This window comes from Panthera tigris, chromosome B3, assembly GCF_018350195.1.
Source record: "Panthera tigris isolate Pti1 chromosome B3, P.tigris_Pti1_mat1.1, whole genome shotgun sequence".
NCBI classification, from domain to species: Eukaryota; Metazoa; Chordata; class Mammalia; order Carnivora; family Felidae; genus Panthera; species Panthera tigris.
In genome coordinates, this window is record NC_056665.1 from 117,768,363 (window position 1) to 117,791,298 (window position 22,936).

Genomic DNA, 22,936 nt, shown 5'->3' on the forward strand with positions numbered 1-22,936 from the left:
CAGTATGGAAAGGTTCAAATTGAGGCTATGATTTAAAAAAGGAAAAATAATCTTGGTCTCGAAACCTGTAAAAATGAGAGCCTCTTATCTGATATGGCCAGGGTAATTTAAGTATAATTTGACTTGAGATGCAATCATGTTTATACCAAGAAGATAAAATATTCCAGGTGGACAGGACTTTCTGGAGGAGAATAAAAGTAATGATCCAGGGTAGGAGATCAAAAGGCCTCTGTGGGTACTACCGAAGATGTTAAGGAGAACATAAGGTAGGAGTTGGTGGAGAGAACTGGAATAATAGCACACCATAAATAGTCAGGAAGAAAGGAAAGTTATTTTTAAAACAAAAAGAGCTAACCTTATGAGGAAGCTGAAAAACAGGCAGAGTAAAGATTGGTGAGAGAAGAAAAAAGGGCCTTAATCGAGTTACTGTTTGTCAGCAAAAGGGAAGTTGGGGTTTTATGGAGCCAGGAGATCTGCCGAGTTGGTGCTAGGGTGACTGCAAGGAGGGCACTGTCCCCTGGGAACCCCACAGCAGTCCTGGTAGAGAAGTAGGAAATATGTTGGAAACAGTTGTTACAAGGCCAGTTATTATGTTAACCTGTGTGAAACTAAAGAAAATTAAAAGATAGTTATCTATGAGTTATGTATGTGAGTATGAATGTGGTTTTGGTACATCAAGATTTTATTCTTCTAACAAATAGTGATTGAGCTCCTGTGTGCCTGGTATTTTGCTGGGCACTGGGGTACAGCCCTGAACAAGATACCTTGTCCCTGTGGAGCTTCTAACCTATTTGGAGAGATACAGATGTTCACCAACTAATTCCACAAATAATTCATACACTTGTGATCAGCCTACAAAGGAGATGTATAAGTTGCTATGAAAATTTATAGAAGAGGAATTTCCTTTACTCTGGAAAATCAGGAAGGCTTCCCTGAGGAAGTGACAGTAGGTGATGAACAAGCTGAAGTTTTGAAGAACTTTCTAGAAGAGGAGACATGGGGAGAGGCCTTGTAGTTAGAAGGACCTGGCTGAACTTCAGAGCTCCTCAGCGGGAGTGCTGTGGTATTTTGGGTGGGCAATTCTTCATTGTGTGGGACTTCCCCTCACTGCAGGATATTTAGCATTCCTGGTCCCCCACTCACTAAATGCTAATAGTGGCTTTGAGGTGTTGCAGTAACCAAAAAGGCCTCCATCCTGGTTCTTCAAACACCCCCTGGAAGGGAGGTGCTACCCCCTCGCTAAAAACCACTGTGTTAGAAGAACTAGAAGTTACATTGGAACAAAAAGACACAGGGCTCCCAAAGGGGATGTCTGAAGGTTTGGAAGTAGGAGTGAGGAGGGATGGGGCAGAGCAGGCAGTGCAGTTTTTATTTATAAAGCTTATGCTTAGCTTATGTTTATATGATTATGTAAACTCCAAACCATAGAAGATTCAGGTTTTGTGAAGACCTGGTTAAGAAAAAGAATACAAATTACAAATACAGAATTGCTCTGGCCCCTCCCAGAAGAATTCCATGCAATTGATAGGCCTGAAGGATGCAAGCTTTACTTGTTCATGGTAAACCTCCCTCTGCTATGAGCATGTTTTACCTTTATTAGAAATAATAATAAAGGAGAGAAGGTATTATCAACTTCACATGTATTTTAATTATTTTTAATGTATGGAAGTTTCTCAGGACTTTCATATTATGCTCACAGTTTTCAGTAAGATTGATCATCGTAACAAAATGACTGGCCCATAAAAAAAATTCACCCCCACTTTCCTACCTCACCCCACCTCCCATAATGGTATGCTTTTTATCCTGGTCACTGAAGCCACTGGTGAGCGCCATCATTTAGGAAGCTTTGGGCAGCCGAGATCAGATCTTTGTTGCTTTAAACAAAGAAGAGTTATGTTCTCTCTTGTGTTAACTTAGAGTTGAGTCCTAAGGTGTAGGCATTTGTGGGGTTGGGGAATTTTATGGTTCGTTGATATCATCAAGGGCCCAGGTTCTTTCCTTCTTCCGGTTCCGTCATCTTTAGATACAATCTTGGTCCTCAGTCTACTGCTTCTCATGGTCAGAAGATGGCAACTGCAGTTCCAGGCATTTTATCCAGATAAGACATCATCCAGGGTTGGAAAGGGGCTGTTTGTTTCTTCCTTGAGTCTCAAAAGAGTGAGGAAAACTTCCCCCCAAATTCAGAGCAGACTTGGCCTCAACACACATTGGCTAGTACCAGCCTCAGCTTTAGAACTGTCATTGGGAAGAGTCATGTGCAGGATAGGTGGAAACCCAAACAAATCCGGACTCTGCCTTCAGGAAACAAGGAGAGAAATGACTATCGGGTAGGCAACCTCCAGGTACTTTTACAGCTTGTGATTTGTGGTTTAGGAGCCAGCTAACCTAGTTGCAGTGACAGTCGGGTAGTTACTGTTTCCGTGTAGTTTTCTTAAAGGGATTAACATTTTTTTCTAAGTATTACAGAGCTGTAATGTCCACTTTCTCTTGAAGGCACAGAAGGTGAGTCCCAAGACCCTGTGACAGAGAGCGATGATGGTGGCTTCAGTGAAGAGTGGGAAGCCCAGAGGGACAACCGCCTAGGGCCTCATCACTCCACGACTGAGTCACGAGCTGCTGTGCAGGAACTTTCCAGCAGCATCCTAGCCAGTGAGGACCCAGAAGAAAGTATGTGTGTTACTCTATGTTGAAAAGTCATGAGTTCCTTTAGGTGCTACATTACCAAACTCCTCAAAAATAATAAAATGGATCAAGAGTGGTACAGTCTAATTCTGAATAACAGAGTATAGCATTTAGTGGGAAATATTAATAGTTGTTGCTTTTCTCATAGTTACATTTGTTAATGGGCCAAATTCTGCCCCTCAGATTTTTGGAAATGGCCTTTTACAGCCTGAACTTTGGCATTTGTTTTAAAAGATAAAAGATTTTTTGGAAATTATTATTCCAGTAAGACTCATGACTACAATATTTATGTACAAAAATTTCATTAGTATATTTCCTCTTTGCTGTGTAGAGACCTGTGAGTTTGAATGTTTCAACCTTTTACATCATTATTCCCTTTGCTGGCAAGCACTGTAAAGGATTTTGGTTATTGGGAGAAATGCAAGCATTTGTTCAGTGTCTAAGATATGTTGTCACTTAGACTTAGGTTAGCAGTTGGGGTTTCTTGGGAACATTATCAGCCAGTAGACCCCCCCCCCCCCGCCGCCCCTTGGTTAGGGCTCAGTCGTCTCTTCAGTTAGTCTTAGAGATGTGATTTATTAAGAGATTAGCACATTTTCCAACTAAATTATTCTCTGTGGGTTTTTTTTTCCCCAGAAAAGTGAAACTCTTGATTGATTACAACATTACAGTGAAAATATTAAGTACTCTTAAAGAAACAAACACCTAAATTTCTTAGCTTCTTTACTCACTAATCACTAATTGTTATGATCTTGACATTATCCTTGAGCTTCAGCAGAACACTTCTTACATACAGCCAGCTCAGGTTTAGTCTTTTAACTGGGTCAGAACTTGGCACATACTTAACTTTGGTGCTTGGCTGAGTTTTCCAGATGTTAGAGTCAGCTACAGTCTGTGACTTTCACACTCCAGGGAAGCTAGACACAGTTGCCTCGTCTTACAGCCAGGCTTAAGCTTGCCTTTGCTGATATATTCTCTGCTTGCAAAGTTACCACCATAATGAGGTTGCATCTTCTTTTCTCTTTTCTCAAAGGTGCCTACAGCCAAAAGAAAGAAGTAATACAGCTGTTGAGTATATAGCAGTCTTTCATGACTGACCTTGCAACTTGAGTGCTCTCTCCTGATCATCTCTCATGTTCTCTTTGTCTCTACTTTTTTTTTTTTTTTTTTTTTTAAGGAAAACCCAAGTATTGCCCCTCCTAACTTCAGAATATTTTCTTTATCTGGGACCACTATAAACTAATAATTGACATTCTTTCATCATCTTAGCATCCAGTAACGTAACCATCTCTGAACAACCTTTTAAAATCAGCCTTTAATCGAAAACTGAAGAGTTTTTTTTTTTTAATTTTTTTTTCAACGTTTTTTATTTATTTTTTTGGGACAGAGAGAGACCGAGCATGAACGGGGGAGGGGCAGAGAGAGAGGGAGACACAGAATCGGAAACAGGCTCCAGGCTCCGAGCCATCAGCCCAGAGCCTGACGCGGGGCTCGAACTCACAGACCGCGAGATCGTGACCTGGCTGAAGTTGGACGCTTAACCGACTGCGCCACCCAGGCGCCCCAAGAGTTTTTTAATTAGAAATGTAAAATATTAAAAAAAAATTTTTTTTAGACATTTATTTTTGAGAAACGGAGAGAGACAGCATGGGTGGGGGAGGGGCAGAGAGAGAGAGGGAGACACAGAATCTGAAGCAGGCTCCAGGCACCCCTAAAATATATTTATCCCATGTGAAGGCAGTTGGTCTTCCTTTTAGTGAATTTCAGAATATACTTCCCTCAAACATCATGCCAGTAGCAGGCTCATCCTAAGTGTACTACTAATCAGTAGACTTAAAATTTATCAACGTAGTAAAATTAGCCTGTTGTTTTCAGGAGTGGAAATTTGACTCTACAGATTCTTTTCTGTAACCTCAGGGGAAGTGAGGGAGAGGAATTTTACTATTCAAGTAGAAGAAGAGCTTTTAGTAGTAAAAAGGTAAAATAATACATTATAGGCAGGTTGGTTTTTTTTTTTTAAGACTTTATTTTTAAGTAATCTCTGTACCTGACATGGGGCTCGAACTCACAAGCCCAAGATCAGGCGTTGCATGCTCTACCAACTGAGCCAGCCAGACACCCCACGGTTAATTTTAAAACAGTCTCATTACTTCCAAAAGAAATCCCACAATCCTTAGCTGTCCAGCTCTCCAGTCCCTCCCATCCCCCCCACTTAAAGTACACAATGCAGTGATTTTTACTATATTCACAGAGCTGTGCAACCATCACGACAAGTGAATTTTAGAACATTTTCATCATCTCAGAAAGCAAGTCTATACTCATTAGCTCCCATGTCCCCCCACACCAACAAATATACTATCTTAGATTTGCCCATCCTGGACATTTCATATAAATGGAATCCTACACTATATTATCCTTTGTACTAGTTTCTTTTACTTAGGCCAATGTTTTCAGAGTTCATCTGTGTTGTAGTATGTGTCAGTACTTCATTTATTTTTGTAGCCAAATGATATTACATTTTATGTATATACCACATTTATTATCCATTCATCAGATAATAGACATCTGAGTTGTTTCCATTTGGGGCTGTTATGCATAATGTTGCTATGAACATTCATGTACCAGTTCTTGTGTGGACATGTTTTTATTTCTCTTGGGTATATACCCAGGAGTAGAATTGCTGGGTCCTATGGTAACTCTGTATTTTACCTTTTGAGAAACTGCCAGACTGTTTTCCAAAGCAGCCATACTATTTTACATTCCCACCAGCAGTGTGTGAATGCCCCAATTTTTCCACATCCTCACCAACACTTATTATCTTTTTGATTATAATCTAGAGTAGGTATAAAGTGGTGTCTCATTATGGTTTTCAGTTGCATTTCCCTAATGGTTAATGATATTGAGTAATTTTTTGTGTGCTTATTGGCCATTTTTATCTTTTCTTTGGAGAACTATATTCAGGTTCTTTGACCATTTTTATTTGCCTCTTTAATTATTGAGTTGTAATGATTCTTTGAATATTCTAAATACATATTTGTTTTCAGATAACTGCAAAATTTTTTCCCTGCATTATTTTAAAAATCTCATTTCTGTAACATTTTTTTTCTGAAGAACTTACTTTTAGTTTCTTATAGCATTTAACATTTGAAATTGAAATCTAAGTCTTTCTAAGGCTATTATATATTTTAGCCTTTATATGTGCCAAGAACGTTTCCTGTATTATTTTTTAACTCATTTTTTTAAATGTTTATTTATTTTTGAGAGAGAGAGAGAACGTGAGCAGGAGAGGGGCAGAGAGACAGACAGACAGACAGACAGAGAGAGAGAGAGAGAGAGAGAGAGAGAGAGGGGGGGGGGGGGGAGGGAGGGAGGGAGGGAAATGGGGACATGGACACAGAATCCAAAGCAGGCTCCAGGCTCTGAACTGTCAGCACAGAGCCCAGTACGGGGCTTGAACTCGCGAACCATGAGATCATGACCTGAGCCTAAGTCAGATGCTTAACCGACTGAGCCACCTAGGCATCCCCACCCCGGCCTTTTTTTTCTTTTTGTTTATTTATGTTTGAGAGAGGGAGACAGAGCACAAGCAGGGGAGAAACAGAGAGCGAGGTAGACACAGAATCCGAAGCAGGCCCCAGGTTCTGAGCTGTCAGCACAGAGCCTGACACGGGGCTCGAAACCACAAACTGTCAGATTGTGACCTGAGCTGAAGTCAGACACTTAACTGACTGAGTCACCCAGGTGCCCCTAATTTTTAATTCTTGATAACAGCCCTATGTAATAGCTCATAATCCCCATCTTAGAGCTGAGGAATTTGAGGATTAAAAGAAGTTAATCAACTTGCTCTGGATCATACAAGTACTTAAATAGTAGCACTGGCCTCTTCTGTACATGTGAAACTGGTGTGTATATTCATCGGTCTGGCAAGGTTAGCAAGTTGAAGGGTAGCTGACCCAGTAATTCATAGCATTGGATTTCATGGGTCATATGTTTATCTTTTCCACTAAGGAAGACTTCACTCTGGCTCCCACAACTCAAGAACACTGGTTTCTCTGTAATATCTTATTAACCAGCCCTCTGCTTATTTCTCGCCCACATGTGGAACACACTATACTTCTCAGGGCCCTCTGCCTCTCTTCCCTGGAAGTGGTTTCTCTAACCCAGGCAACATGAACGTTAAAACCAGGGTCAAACTTCAGTTGGAAATAGTTACTTAACAGAAAAATGAAAGCCACTTTTAAAGCTTTATGGATGAATAATGGATCCCAAGTTAAAACATATCTTTTGAATCCATGTTTTAGCCTTTACTTTTTTTTTTTAACGTTTTATTTACTTTTGAGAGACAGAGCATGAATGGGAGAGGGGCAGAGACAGAGGGAGACACAGAATCTGAAACAGGCTCCAGGCTCTGAGCTGTCAGCACAGAGCCCGACGTGGGGCTTGAACCATTGAACCATGAGATCATCACCTGAGCCAAAGTCAGATGCTTAACCGACTGAGGCACTCAGGTGTCCCTAGCCTTTACTTAAGTGTATATTTTTTTGAAAAGAATTTGAAGGGAAAAAATGTTGGATAACAGAAAACCTATAGCCTTTGCATTTCTTATAAGTTTTAGGATCAGCTTGTCAATGTCTACAAGCTACATTTCAAAAAAATGGGAATGTAAAGAATTTTGAATACCCAAAACAATTTTGAAAGAGAAGGACAAATTGTTGGATTTATACTATGTGATTTCAGAACTTACTCTAACACCATAGTAATTTGGTACCTGGGTGGTTCAGTCGGGTAAGTGTTCAACTTCAGCTCAGGTCATGGTCTCATGGTTCATGAGTTCAAGTCCGCATCTGGCTCTCTGCTGACAGCACAGAGCCTGCTTCGAATCCTCTGTCCCCCTCTCTCTGCCTCTTGTCTGCTCATGATCACTCTCTCTCCTTCAAAAATAAATAAACATTTAAAAAAATTAAATAAAGCCATAGTAATCAGTTCAGGCACAAGGAGAGGCATATAAATCAGTGGAACAGAATTGCTAGTCTAGATGTAAATACTTACATTTATGGTCAATAATTTTTTTTACAAAGATGCTAAAATAATTCAACAGGAAAAGGGTATGTAATCTTTTCAACCAGTGGTGCTGGGACAATTAGATATCCACATGCAAAAGAATGAGTGGAAACTCCTGCCTCACCCTATCCATCCATCATGCCCACAATCAAAAATGAACTCAAAATGGATCATAAACTGAAATGTAAGTGGTTATAAATAAATTTCTAGAAGAAAACGAAAGAGAAAAACTTATGACCTTGGGTTGGGCAGAGTTCTTCAATACAACACTGATACATAGAAGAAAAAATTGATAGATTGGACTTCACCAAAATTAAAAACTTGCATTCAAAAGATACCATTAAGAGGAGAAATATTTGTACACCCAATTTCATAGCATTATCCACAATAGCCATGAAGTGGAAGCAATCCAAGTGTCCACTGATGGATGAGTGTATAAATGTGTATACACACAGTGGAATATTATTCAGCCTTAAAAAGGAAGGACATTCTAACATGCTGTATAACATGGATGAACTTGAGGACATTATGCTAAGTGAAGTAAGCCAGTCACAAAAAGACAAATACTGTATGATATGAAGTACCTAGAGTAGTCAAACTTAGAGACAGAAAATAGAATGATGGTTGCCAGAGGATGGAGGGAGAAAAGAAGGAGTTTGTGTTTAATGTGTACAGAGTTTTAGTTTTACAAGATGAAAAGAGTTCTGTGAATGGATGATGAGGATGGTAGTACAACAGTGTGAGTTTACTTAATGCCATTGAGTTGTATATTTTACTATTAAAAATTTTTTTTTTAAGATACCATTAAGAAAAGGAAAAGAGGGGTGCCTGGGTGGCATCAGTCGGTTAAGCATCCAGCCCTTGATTTCGGCTCAAGTTATCATCTCACAGTTCCTAGGATCCAGCCCTACATCAGGCTCTGTGCTGATAGTGTGGAGCCTGCTTGGCATTCTCTCTCTCCTCCTCTCAAATAAATAAACATAAAAAGAAAAAGAAAAGAAGACAGACTGTGAGAAAAGCTATCCAAACCACATTTCAAGTCTGTTCAAGACTTGTGTTAAGGATATATATATAAAGAATGCTTACAACTCAATAATAGGAGATTACCCATTTAAAAAATAGGGACATGCTTTGGATAAACATTTCAGCAAAGGAGAAATATAAGAGGTAATAAACACACGAAAATCTGCTCAACACCATTATTCAGAATGGCTATAATCAAAAAGGCTACCAATATCAAGCGTTGGTGAAGGAAGTAAAGAAACTGGAACCCTGAGGTCTTGCTGGTGGCAATGTAAACTGGTGCAGCCAGTATGGAAAACAATTTGGCAGTTTCTTAAAAAACTAAAGATAAACTTCCCATATAACCCAGCAATCCCATTTGTAGGAATCTACCCCATGGAAATGAAAACAATGTCCACACAAAGATGTGTACGCCTGGTCACAGCATGATGTTCATAGCACCATTATTCATAATAGCCCCAAAATGAAAACGTTCCATTGCCCATCAACTAGTGTATTCACACAGTGGAAAACTGACCAGTAAAAAGAAAGTGCAGACAAGTGCAATTTCATGGATAAACCTCGAAAATACATTACGTGAAAGAAGCCAGTCACAAAGACTACATAGTGTTACGTGTCCATTTTATGAAGTGTCTAGAAAAGCCAAATTTATAGAGAGAGAAGACATCAGTGTTGCTTAAGGCCTAGGGTGATGGAAATGTGGATTGTGGTGATGGTTGGACAACTCTACATCTTTTACAATAATTGAACAACGGGTGAATTTTATGAAGTAAATTATAGGGGTTCTTGTGAAGATTTGTTAGAACAAGTGCCAGGTGTAAACCAGGCAGTCAATAGATGACTGCTGTTATTTATTGTTCCTTGTTATATGTAACAACAGCATCTCAATGTTAAAGACCCCAGAGCCAGTCATACAGAATCTGAAACTCCTATTGGAGGAAAACAAAAAAGAAAGAAAACCTAGCTAAAGCCAAAATTTATATGTCCTTTACTGCTTTCTCATTCAATACAGGATGGAATGTGGCAGTGACACTTTTGAATTGATGGCAAAAAGTAACAAACATTTATATTCATAATCTTTCCTTTTTAGGGGGAGTAAAACTTGGATTAGGAGACTTCATTTTCTACAGTGTTCTGGTTGGTAAAGCTTCTGCAACAGCCAGTGGAGACTGGAACACAACCATAGCCTGTTTTGTAGCCATATTAATTGTAAGTATACACTAATAAAAACATGTCTGAAATCCTCACCTCAGAACTCTGATTATACTGTCCCTTTAAGGTAGTCTGTTTTATTTTTTTGTTTTTTAAAGTTTATTTATTTATTTTGAGAGACACAGAGACAGCACAAATGGGAGAGGGGCAGAGAGAGAGGGAGAGAGAGAATCCCAAAAAGGCTCCGCGCTGCCAGCACAGAGCCCGATGCGGGGCTCAAAACCATGAGACCACGAGATCATGACCTGAGCTGAAACCAAGAGTAGGACACTTAATGGACTGAGCCACCCAAGTGGCCCTAAGGCAATCTGTTTTCACCCTAGCTGGGCTGAGTGTGCCATTCACCTGGAGAGCTTTTTAAAAACAAATTAACTGAACCTCACCTAAATAGTTTGCCACCTGGCCACCCATTAAAATTACCCATTAATATTGTGCATCCCTGCCCTGAGATACTTAATGTTTTAATTGTGTGGGTTTTTTTAATTTCCCGGAAAGTTCTGATAAGCACCTCTGATTGGGAACAGCTGCTTCAAGCCTGGCAGCGTAGACATGTAGGAAAATAGCTGTGTTAGATCAGTCTTAAAGGGGTACTCATCCTCACTTTGTTCCTGAGTCTGGTGGTGGTTTTGCCTTTAATGCCACAACCTGCAGCAGGCAGTATTCCGGGGGCAGCAAGTCTGAGGCGAGAAAAGCTAACACAGTGCACCATGCCACATAGGTCTTGCTTGTAGCACCACAACATGAACCCCGACGCTTTCAAAACTATAAGTAACTCTTAAGGTATTTCTTACTGGTATTTTTGCTAAAGATGTGATGTCTGATATGTGTCCATGAAGTTAGATGAGAGGTGAGTTGAGAGCCATTACTTACGAGTTTATTTTATGCTGACCTCTGTGGTGTATCATGATCATAAAACCAGTTAGAATTTTCATGTGTTTTATTTTTCTTTATTTTTATTTACTTTTCTGGATGTGTTGTATCTTTTAAGAGGAAAATGACTTATTTTGGATAAACTTGAAATGCTTAGTTTTCAGACATTGTCTTAGTAGTTAGGGTAAAAAAACGGACAATATCATATGGCTGCTCTGTGTTTACAAGAAAGCAACACAGGTGTTCTCCTGCTTTCTGAAGGTGCATATTACACCACTTTGCTGTTTTCGATAACAGAAAGAAACCCAAGGAAGATTTTTGCTTTTACAAAAAAGGCTGTTATCATACTAATGAAGGTCTTTCATTAAAAAAAGTGGCATAGGGGCGCCTGGGTGGCGCCGTCGGTTAAGCGTCCGACTTCAGCCAGGTCACGATCTCGCGGTCCGTGAGTTCAAGCCCCGCATCAGGCTCTGGGCTGATGGCTCGGAGCCTGGAGCCTGTTTCCGATTCTGTGTCTCCCTCTCTCTCTCTGCCCCCCCCCCCCCCCCCGTTCATGCTCTGTCTCTCTCTGTCCCAAAAATAAATAAAAAACGTTGAAAAAAAAATTAAAAAAAAAAAAGCGGCATAATTGGAACTTTCAGGAAGTGGGGATATGCTTCGCTTTATGCTGTTTCGGCTTACAAAAGGCTTCATAGGAACGCTCTGCTTTCAGATAGAGAAACTTGTATATGCTTCATGAACTTGTATTGGTTTATTCTGTGAGCATCTCTTTGCCCCCCGTACAACATAAAGGATGCTTCTCGCCTCCAGGACTTTCGTCAGCCAAACTAAACTCACAGTAGCCAACTCAATATTTTAAGTAGAAATTTCAGTATTATTTAATTTTTAAAAAAGAGTTTTATTTTTAGATTCTATTCCTTACCTAGAATTAAGTGTGTGCATAATGAACTCTGTATTGTAAAGGAAAATAAATGTTTCCAAACGTAACAAAAAAAATTGCCCTAAAATGTAAGCTCAGTGAATTAAATACTTGTGATTGGGTTGTTTTTGCATGAAATACTTTCCTAATTTTGCCTGAGTTTGTGTCTCTCCCCTCTTGTCCACAGGGTCTGTGCCTTACATTATTACTCCTCGCCATTTTCAAGAAAGCTCTGCCAGCTCTTCCAATCTCTATCACCTTTGGGCTTGTTTTCTACTTTGCCACAGATTATCTTGTACAGCCCTTTATGGACCAGTTAGCATTCCATCAATTTTATATATAGTATATTTGCAATTAGAATCCCATGGATTTTTCTCCTTTGACTATAATTAAACCTGGGGAGGACAAAGATGATTTTACTGTGTCCACATCTAACAAAGGCAAGATTCCCAGCTGGACTTTTGCAGCTTCCTTCCAAGTCTTCCTGACCACCTGTACCATTGGGCACTGGAAGAAGATGTCTACAGAAAATGGTTTTGAACACGCGTCATCGTGACGGACTGAGTCCCTCGGTGCAAAAACTACCAGATTTGAGGGACAAGGATGAGGAGGAGGGACGGACCAAGAAGTTGCTGTGCTCCCACCAGCAATTTGACCCTTGGTCACAGGTGGATTTTACCAACACTGCAGACTCTCAGGACTACCATTACCGAGAAGTTAAATGACACGGTTTAAACCAAACAGGACTCTTCATTTTAAACTACATGTTGAAGATCAACCTAATAAACCTGTATTGAACTCTGAACCTTTTCAGGAGGTATTGTAAGGAGAGCAGGCACCAGCAGCAACACGAAAAGGTTTTTGAAAAGGGGCTCTAACTTTCACTTTAAAACCTTTCTGCTGCAGACTTACCATTTTTAAATAAGATTTTTTTTTTCACCTTGAGTCAAGTCAGATATGTAGGTTGATTTTGAAAATTTTTGTTTTCAAGCACTGAAACTCATCTATGGTTGCATTTCTTCCCATGGCCAGTCTGAACTTACTTTATCCTAAAAGTCTTAACCTCAGGTTCCAAATTCAGTAATTTCTGGAAAGAATGGAACTATATCTAAACGGTTTCCTGTCAGCCTTAGGTGAATTCTGGGTTTTCCACCAAATTCTTTATTTTTAGACATACTTGTAGGTTTACTTGCCCTGGATGCTTCCATTGTTCCCATCTCTCCCTGACTCCCCATAAGCATTCTCTTCTACAGCAAATGAGACAGCTCTGTTGTGGTAGCAGATGATCCAGTTATTCTAGGATTTTACTCTTTGTGTGGTGCAAAGAATGTGTTAATGAATCAGTGCTGTCAGCCTCACTGTCATAATTTCTTGAGTAGCAAATACAATGTGTGCCCAAAGACAGTAGAATTAAAGAAGAGTAAAATGGCTGGTGAAGCACTTCCTGTCCTGTTTTTTCTTTTTTTTACTACAACCCATTCATTGTCTCTGACACTAGGTCAGAATTTAAACCAATAGCCCAAAGCTGGTGGATTATAAAGTCAGTTGTATCAGTACAAAGCAAGAATTTGGAGAAAGCCATGATTTTACTCGGTGAGCCACGGGAGAACCAAGGGTCAGGAGGCGAACCAGATGCGGAGAAGAGAAAAGATGGGACCACTAACAGCCAATGGGACAAAATGAGTTAATGTCCCGTGGGCAGATCTTAAGGAGGAGAACCAAGTTATTCCTCAAGAACCTCACATTGGGTGTTTTGTGCTTTCCCTTCTGCCTTACCTTTCATTTCAGTGTACCTTTGTACCTTTGAAGTGGGCAGTGGAGTTGAGGTCCTGCGCAGTTCAGCTGGACAGTGCACATAAACGGAGCCATCAGCCTGTGGGCACATGACACCTTTAAATGGAGCTTTGCTGGGCATAGCCCTTCTTTTACCACTGACCACCTTTAGCCACAGTGATCAGATTATAAGCGTTTGTGAGACATTTAGTCTCCCCCTGTGGCTGAAGAAAGGCCAGCTTTTCTTCCTGTTCCTGCTTTCTCTCCAGCCTATCATATGATCTAGTTTGCAGTTCCCTTTGGAGGTTGTTTTTTTTTTTTTTTTTTAATGTTTTATTTTATTTTTTTGAGAGACATAGAGCGCCAGCTGGGGAGGGGCAGAGAGAGACACACACACACACACACACACACACACACACACACACACACACACGGAATCCGAAGCAGGCTCCAGGCTCTGAGCTGTCAGCACAGAGCCCGATGTAGGGCTCGAACCCATGAACGCGAGATCATGACCTGAGCTGAAGTTGGACGCTCAACCAACTGAGCCACCCAGGTACCCCGTCCTTGGAGTTTAGAATAGTTGTTTTCTGTCACAGCATATTTTTTTATAAGAAACTAAATTTAGCAGTAGTGTGCTGTTGGAGTATAACTGGAGTATAAGTAAAAACTGGCTCATATTAGGTAGTTGAGAAATGCAGGAAAAACAAGTCAATGCACAGAAAGAGTGGGGTTTGAAATAGGTTCTTGCATCTCTTTGCTTAGCCCCTTTTTTCCAGGATTCTTTTTCCTCATATATAGCAATGTGGGTATTAACTTCTAGAAAGACACATGATTGAACCACTACAGCAAAGCCACCTGAATATGTTCATGATTTGAGGCAGTCTTGAGGGAGCCCTGATCTAGACTAGTTATTAGTGCGAAGGTCCCAAAAGTACCATATCTTTCACAAAAGGTTTTATCCCAGAAGAGGGTATGTGGTGTGTGTGTGTGTGTGTGTGTGTGTGAGTGTGTGTGTGTGTGATTTAATCCATCCTTTGTATCACTGTCCTATGTAGAAAGATGGCAATAAATCTCGCTTTCTGCAGGACGGACCACAGCTCAGCATAGAACTCTTTTCTTTAAATCGCCAATCTCAGATACAGAACTTTGAACTTTCTTCTTAGGGTTAATTCAGTTGTTTTTGAAATGTCAAAATGCTAGTCTTCCACCATGAAAACTAGATTATCACCAGGGAAAACAGTAGCAAGTCCACTGAGGATGTGCCCTCACACAGGGCAGGAGTGGCTGTGGAGCTGTCTAAACAGAGCAGGATCAGCCCAGGCAACCTGCTTAATGAAGAGGAGGAAGAAGAGTGACCACTAATGTCTGGGTCTGACTGGCCTACGGAACCAAGAGTGTGTACATACAGAAGGTTGCTACAAACTAGCCTGTGGGCATACCAACCGTATTTGGAAGATTACGGACCTTTTTTCAAAGAGGAAGAGCGTGCTTTCCTGTTCTTGATTCTCACGAGGTTAGTGTATGGTCGGTCCTAGGATCACCGCTCTCACTGTAAATGATTAAATTTCTTGATTAGAAAAAAAAGCTTTCTAAGCAACTTGAAAGAAAATCATAAGTGAATGATTTATTGATTTTGCTACAGAAGCATGGGCTTTTCACTTTTGAGTTCTTGAATCCTCACTTTTTAAAGTGTCTCCTGTTTTTAAAAACCCTTCTTCCATAACCAGTGTCCATACAGTAAGTTTAGTACTTGGCCTTTACTTGGCCTCAGAAAACTATATAGTCATCCTGGTCATAATTTGTAGAATATGAGACAAAGGTTAAGCTCCCACATAAGATCCTCCAGGGTCAGCGTCTCGAGGAAGCCTGACCTCCAGGGCCTGGCCTTGCGCATTTGCCCCATTCATGATCTAGCCCTAGAAGAGAAAGAGCTCAGAGGCCACTATGAAAACATTTATTCAGTGTCTTCCATGTTTTCCTGGCATGGTGCTCGAGTCTAAAGATGTGAAGATGAGTAAGACCTATCAGAATACATCTATAGTTTACTGTTTCCTGATAGACGCCATCTTGAACTTCTCTAAAATATTGGGTACTTGTCAGTAACCCCTTCTTATGGTTACTATCACTGAGGGCTTATAAAATTGATGTTATAAAAGTGATCTTGATTCTTCCAGAAACCAACCTTTCAATGAAGTCCTCCTTTTCCTCTATCTGCTTTTGGATAGTCTATAACGGCCTGACCCGCCATTCTCCTCACCTCCGGGGGTGTCCACAAAGCTGACTCTGCAAAGGGAACTTGAAAACTGGACATTTGGTCTTGCCCTGGGATGAAACAGTATCATCATCATGAGTTTGAGACCAGAAGTGATCCTTAACGATTTTCTTGCTTCTCTTTAAATGCCCCCAAACACAGGAGATTAAAGACAATGGTTTCAACTCTTCACAGGCTTCAGTGAAATTGCTGAGCAGTGTACTAACAAAGGTGTCGTCATGCTCACCTCCTGAATCCTCTGGATGGCATCATCTGAACCATCCTCTCCTCTGGCAGGAAACACCTCAGATGCGTGCATTAAAAATCAGCCTGGTGCTGAAACGAACCCTTTCTTTGAATGTTTACCAGGGCCTTGGATGCCTGCAACAGTGCCCTCAGGAAGTAGCTGGGGGTCCACCCTGGGCCCTGGAACGTGGTGTTAGCACTTGAGCCTGGTGTGCGTAGCAGGAAAGATTTCCCAGGAAGCAGTTTTCCTTTGAAAATAAATAATTGTTGCAAAAGGGCAGCTTCGAAATCAATCAGCTGTAGGAAGTAGTACAGGATTGTTCACCGCGGGATTGGAGGTGCTGGCTGCAGGCTTCAGCGGGAACGTTGACATGTTTGTCGTCTGGCTTTTGCTTCTACAGGCACTGCTTTGTACATGATTCAGACAGACTGTGAATACGTCTTTTTAAAAATACCTTTCAGATTCTTGGTGAGATATAATTTTGATAGATTGCAGGTTTTCCTGTGTTTGTCAAATTAATAAAGACTGCATGAATCCAGCTGTGCTAATTTTCTTACGTGAAAGTAGCGTAATTTGTAACTGGGAACTGCTGAACCTTTATCAGGACACCATTAAGAAACACAAATGCGTTGTTCCTGTTATTCACTCAAAATGGAAGGGTATGGACCATAGCAGGCCACAGCTCTGACGGATACAGTATTAAGTCCATGAAAAGCCTTGAAACAACTATTCTGAATACTTGGCTTCTGAAAACATTTTTTTCTAGAAAATATCGAACTCAAATTGATGTAAAAGCTGTCAAAACAGGAACTCCCGGGACGTGTGTGTTGTAGTGCGGTGCAGATATTTGATGTGCTGGAGGGTTACCTTTTTAAAATCATTATGGGAGTGCCTGGCTGGCGCAGTCAGTAGAGCATGCAACTCTCAGGGTCATGAGTTCAAGCCCCATGTTGGGTGTAGAGCTTACTTAAAAAAAATAAAATAAAAAATTATGTAGGTCACATCAATGGAAAAAAACATTATTTTTATTGATTGTCCTGTCACTTTCCTAAAACTCTCCAAAACCTTTTGTTTCTAAATAGTGAAAAAATGTTGGGAATGATTGATCAGAAATAAGATCATGGCAAGAAAACCAAATTTGGCCATTGTCCTCAGAAGGAGCATATGAGAGGTGCCTTCCTGGTTATATTGGCTAAGGGCATCAGGAAGCATGGAAGGTGTTCATTGTTCATTCCCTCCTTTGGGAATCGCATCATTTGCTTTTTTGAATCTTGTAGCAATGTCACGAAAGTTTGCCACAACTATCATGATTTGTCATCTGCTGGGAGAGGTTTCTGGTTTTTAGGGGTACTGACAACAGTGTTCTTAATGAGATGAAGAATGTCCTCTGGCAGAGTTGAGAAGCAAGAATAATGACGGGGTTCCTGTATCACTTGGTAAGTACCACAGTCTTCTGTAGCCCAACCATTCTCTCTGGGTACTTTTCTGTGTGCTCTGCATGTGTGTGTGGTGGTGGTGGTGGGGGGGGGGGGGCGTGTAGTACTTGCTTAGGATCTGGTTAGAAGTGAAATGGCAGCTTCCGTAAGTACAAGCAAGTACAATGTTGCCCCCTTATATTTGGGAGTCCAGAGCAATGGAAGGATCCACAAAAGACAGGGTTTAAGATGGGAATGTTTTCCAGAAACAAAGTTCGAACCAAATTTGAGAAAAAGGGAAGAATCAGAATTGGCACGAAGACAAAGAACATATGCCAAAAACAAAATCAGGAAGGAAGAGGTATATGAGACACCCAAGGATAATTGGTTTCTGAATTAAAGTGATGATTTATCCAGAGGAAAACCCATTTAGCTAACTAAATCTTCCACAGGTACTTAGAATATATCTTCTTCATTAGATGATTTGTAGAAACCATGGAGGATGTGACCTGACCTGCTACACGGGCCTTTCAGCACAGGGGACCTCTTAAATTTTTATTTTTTTAATGTTTTTATTTATTTTTGAAGGAGTGAGAGAGACAGAGCATGAGCAGGGGAGGAACAGAGAGAGAGGGAGACACAGAATTCAAAGCAGGCTCCAGGCTCTAAGCTGTCAGCACAGAGTCCGACGCCTGACATGGGTTGGGGCTCAAACCCACAAACTGTGAGATCGTGACCTGAGCTGAAGTTGGATGCTCAACCGACTGAGCCACCCAGGCACCCCCGGGGGACCTCTTAATCTTGACCAAGATTCATTCTCTTACACAGGCTTGCCCTTCTGTGCCTTGTATGCCACATCCTCTAAAGGGAGAAATGGAAGGGCCTCAACCTAGGTTTGTTGGAGTCCTAATTTTTTAAGATTTTTTTTTTTTTTTTTAATCTCTACACCCAATGTGGGGCTTGAACTCACAATCCCTGAGATCCAGAGTTGCATGTTCCACTGACTGAGCCAGCCAGGCACCCCAGTGGAGTCCTATTTCTTAGGATAAGGGATGACATACTCTTGCTGCCACTGTTTGCCCTTCCCCCCCACCCTAAAATTAATAGCATAATTATGCCAGGTCAATCCCCTATGCAAAAGAGGAAAGGATTTTGTTACCCCTTTACCCATAGCATACCTTGAGGTGGAATGCAGGTAAGATTCTGATTGTGATTAGTTTTCTTGGATAGCAGACCTAGTCAAGAGCCACTAAACTCAGAGATATGTATAAGGAAGATCTAAAAGTAGAAATAACACCAGGAGCTAGGTCAGTATATTTATACTACATTTAAATACCCGAATTTATGTGAATTCTTTAAGGGCTGATGTATCCCCTCTGGACATGGCTAGCACAGTGATGGACACACAGTAGTCTCTCAAATACTGGGAGACACTGAGAGATTTGGGGGACTTTATCCTGCATCTAGATTTTTAAAGATTTTGTCCACCAAGTACTGTAGCCCATTAGTAGTAATTTGTTTTTCTACTTACTAGATTTACCTACATATGCTGTAAAATGGTGTTAAGCTTCTTTGGTGAGGTGACTGGGTTTTACTTGCATGAGCCAGACAGATGTGAATGTAGGGTTTGTTAAGATTTTCTGAAACACTGAAAATGACCTCTCTGCCAATTCTGCCATCGCGGGAATCTATCTGCTTGGGAAGCCTTGGTTTCCCAAGCTTCCTTCCCCTGCCCCATTCCCTCCTAGTTCAGGAGTCTTCTCTGGAATAACCCAGCCAGAAGGTCATCAGTAGACATCATCAGGGGTGCCTTGGTTGCTCAGTCATTTAAGCATCCCACTCTTGATTTCAGTTCAGGTCATGATCTCATGGTTCATGAGATGGGGTCCTGTGGCAGGCTCTGTCCTGGCAGCACAGAACCTGCTTGGGATTCTCTCTCCCTCTCTCTGCCCTCCCCTGCTCATGCTCGTGCTCGCTCTCTCTCTCTCTCTCTCTCTCTCTCTCTCCCTCCCTCTCTCCCTCTCTCTCTCCCTCTCTCTCTCCCTCTCTCCCTCTCTCTCTTTCAAAGCAAATAATAAGACATCATCAGGCCTGAGGACTGTAAAGTCCCAGTGGAAGGGGAAGGACTCTTATGTCCTGTCTGACCTCTGCCTTCACTCTGGTCTCTTTCCTGTCTGCTTTCTAGGGCAGGGCTGGTAAAGGCAGAACGGACTTCACATTTTCTTTCTATGGCTACTCTGGCACTCAAATGGCTCTCCTGGCCCTTCAGAAGGGAATTCCGTGAACGTTAAGGGCCCTCAGTCTTTGTGGGAACCCCACAGTGCAACCAGCTAGCTTAGGGGTGAGTGTGTTGACTCTGGTGATGGAGGATACTGCCCCGGAACCGAGGTGTCCCTGTGTCAGATGGGCCCGTGGCAATGACCCCGGAGCAGCCACTGTAGGGAGACCTACGGACCGTCTTCTCCCCACCCCTGTCCACATGTAGCAGGTTATCCTTTGAGGGACTCTTTCTGGCCATCAAGGACCAGATTTTCCCCTTTCCCTCTTGTGCCCTAGAGAAACCGATGAGGTAATAAATAGACGTGTTACAAGTGATTATGCAACTTTGGTCATTAAAGATGTGACTCACCAAGGCACTCCAAGCCTGTGATAATTGCACGGATTGATTTTTGTTTTTAAGTCAAATGCACTGGTAAACATTTTTGTGAGGGGAGGCAGGTGATCTGACCTAGAGAGGCCGGTCTCAGTGGGACGTCGAGGTGAGCAGACGGGGCTGCCTGGCAGCTGCGGGCTCCCTGCCCACCTGCTGCTTGGTGAGGCCCTCCGTCTCCCCCCTCCCCCAGCAGCGCCCTAGCCTGGCGGGCGAGGTGGAGGAAGAGGAGGAGGGCGAGGCCTGGCCACCCGGGCACGGAGCTCCTGCCCCGCCCCGGGGCCCACCCCCCACGGGGCTGGCCGGCCCAGCTGGTTTCCGCAGCCGCGTCCCTAAATCCGCCCCTCCCCGGCCGCCGCCACCGCCTCACCCCGCCCCGGGATTCCACTCCCTCCGTGGGGGCCGCGGGCCTGCGGCCTCGTTCCGTTTCCCGGGGGTCTGACGCTCACGCGGCTCCCCCAGCCGCCCGGACACACGCCTCTGTTATTTTGTCGCGGCCCGGTTCTCTGGACAGGGAAGCCAGCAGAGAAGGTCTCTCGTCCACCCTGGCGCCTCTGGCAGGATGAGGGGAGCCAGCGCGGGCAAGTGCACGCAGACCGCGGGGCTGTGCCTCCCAGCTGGCCGCCAGCCCCCACCCCCCTCCACCCCCGCACCCTCTAGCGGTGTGGGGACCAGCGGGCGGAAGCGGTGGGGGGAGCTGGGTGCGTGCACTCACCGCCCCATCCCAGGCCTCCTGGGAGGTAGTTGCTCAACAAGTGTTTGTGAGCCAATGAAGTAATGATGGATTAGGGGTCCACAGGAGGGGATTTCCATGCAGGACGACGTAAACAGGTCTGTTTAAACAGGGAAGATGTTTTAAGTAGGAACAAACATTTACTAATTTTGCCCTTGTTTATAATGGAGAATGTGGAGACAGGAGGCCAATTAGCCTTATCTGCTTAAGGGACCCTGCATTTTATAGGGGGTGTTCAGAGTTGAATCCAAACAGAATTCCTACCCCAGGCACGCTTGTGATGTTGAGAAATAAATATATGGGTTTGTCCTGGGTCAGTGTCACCACATTGAATGCAGGAGGAATAAAGGACAGCACAGTTCTTAATACTTGTACTTACCCCTCATTCAACCAAGAAAAGCCCCAGAGGAACCTAGTTGCCTCGTGAAACCAATTCCACTGAGCATTTCCTATCAATGTGCCTCAGACACTACACCCAGCCCATCACAAGCACGGTCTCAGGTGGACCACATCCCACCCTGTGAGAAGGGAACCCTCCTCATTTCACAGGTGAGAAAATGGAAGCTTTGAGATGGCGAGGAACAGCCCAGACTCATGCACAACAAAAAGGTGGGAAAAAATAAAAATAAAAAAGGGGCACCTGGGTGTCTCAGTCATTTGAGCATCCGACTTTGTTTTAGCTCAGGTCATTATCTCACAGTTCATGGGTTCGAGCCCCATGTCAGGCTCTGTGCTGATGGTGTGGATTCTCTCTCTCTCTCTCTCTCTCTCTCTCTCTCAAAATAAATATAAATAAACTTAAAAAAAAAGAAAAAGCAGGTGGGAGAGGCGGCCCAGCCCAGAGCCTGTGCTTCTTAGCTCCAGGATGGAGGGGCACTGGAGACCTGTTTCTGTCAAGTTGGATCACCTCTCTGGGACTCTTTTTTTCTCCTCTGTAAAATGCAGAGTCTGATAATGTTTCTGAAATTTTCTTTTTTTTTCCAAATATAATGTGTTGTCAAGTTGGAAATTTTCTAACTAAAGCTCAACAACAGGGGAACACGAGACCCTGAGCGTCTAGGACACTTCCCAAAGTAGCAGCCCCGTGCAGAAACGTCTGGAGTTGAATATACATAAAAGTTACCATCTGAATCATTTTTAAGTGTGCAGCTCATAGGTATTCAAGCTGTTCATAATGTTATGCAGCTGTCACCACCACAGATGTCCCGGACTAACCAGCCCTCCACCCCGCCCTCCCGGCAGCCCCTGACAACTGCCGTTGTCTACTTTCTGTCTCTATGAACTAGATTGCTCTAGGGACCTCAAGTTAGTGGAACCATGCTGTATTTGTCTTTTTGTGTCTCACTTATTTCTCTTGGCACAGCGTTCTCAGGGTTCATCACGTTGTTGTGGGTTCGTTTCAAGAGAAAGATAACCACAACACCATCATAAACCATTACCGAATATATTTCACCCCTCCCCCCCAACATAGCACACTCCCAATCTTAAAGTTGATGTTCCCCGGATCCATGCCTTGTGCTGTGTATTTGGTGTCTTTCTGCAAACCCTGCTTTGAGAACTTCCTCCCCTACTCTAGCCACCAGTGCAGCCCAGTCACAACTGGAATTCAGGGTGTGTGCTGAGTGGAGGCCTATGCTGAGAGCCTTCAGGGTCCCCAGGGCCACCCCCATCTCTCTGCTGCCCTCCTTTGTTCTCAGCCCCTGGGGCGGTTGATTCCTGGGAAGTTTCCATTTTAACATTGATTTTTGTTTACATTAATCTATGGTCTTCCTTTCATTTTTTTAAATTTTTAAATTTTTTTTTCTAATTTTACTTTTTATTTTTGAGAAAGAGCGGAGAGAAAGAGTGCTAGCGGGTGAGGGGCAGAGTGAGGGGGAGACCCAGAATCTGAACCAGGCTCCTGGCTCTTGTCAGCACAGAGCCCAATGTGGGGCTCAAACACATGATCCACGAGATCATGACCTGAGCCGAATCTGGACCCGTAACCGACTGAGCCACCCAGGCGCCCCGTATTGTCTTCCTTTTAAAAATGAAGAAACTGCCATGCAGGAAGGTTAACTTGCCGGACACGTCCCAGCCAGTGAGTACAGATGCCAG

At 42.7% G+C, this 22,936-nt stretch overlaps 1 protein-coding gene across 2 annotated transcripts in view; it reads left to right on the plus strand.

The window, feature by feature from the left end:
• Window positions 1–13,208, plus strand: part of PSEN1 (presenilin 1) — a 72,057-nt gene extending 58,849 nt beyond the window's left edge. For both annotated transcript variants that reach the window (XM_007095098.3, XM_007095099.3), the window contains exons 10-12: window positions 2,494–2,667; window positions 9,857–9,975; window positions 11,955–13,208. In XM_007095098.3, the coding sequence (XP_007095160.2) occupies window positions 2,494–2,667; window positions 9,857–9,975; window positions 11,955–12,110 (449 nt within the window). In that variant the 3' untranslated portion in view covers window positions 12,111–13,208. The remainder of the gene's footprint in view (window positions 1–2,493; window positions 2,668–9,856; window positions 9,976–11,954) is intronic.
• Window positions 13,209–22,936: the final 9,728 nt, after the last annotated feature.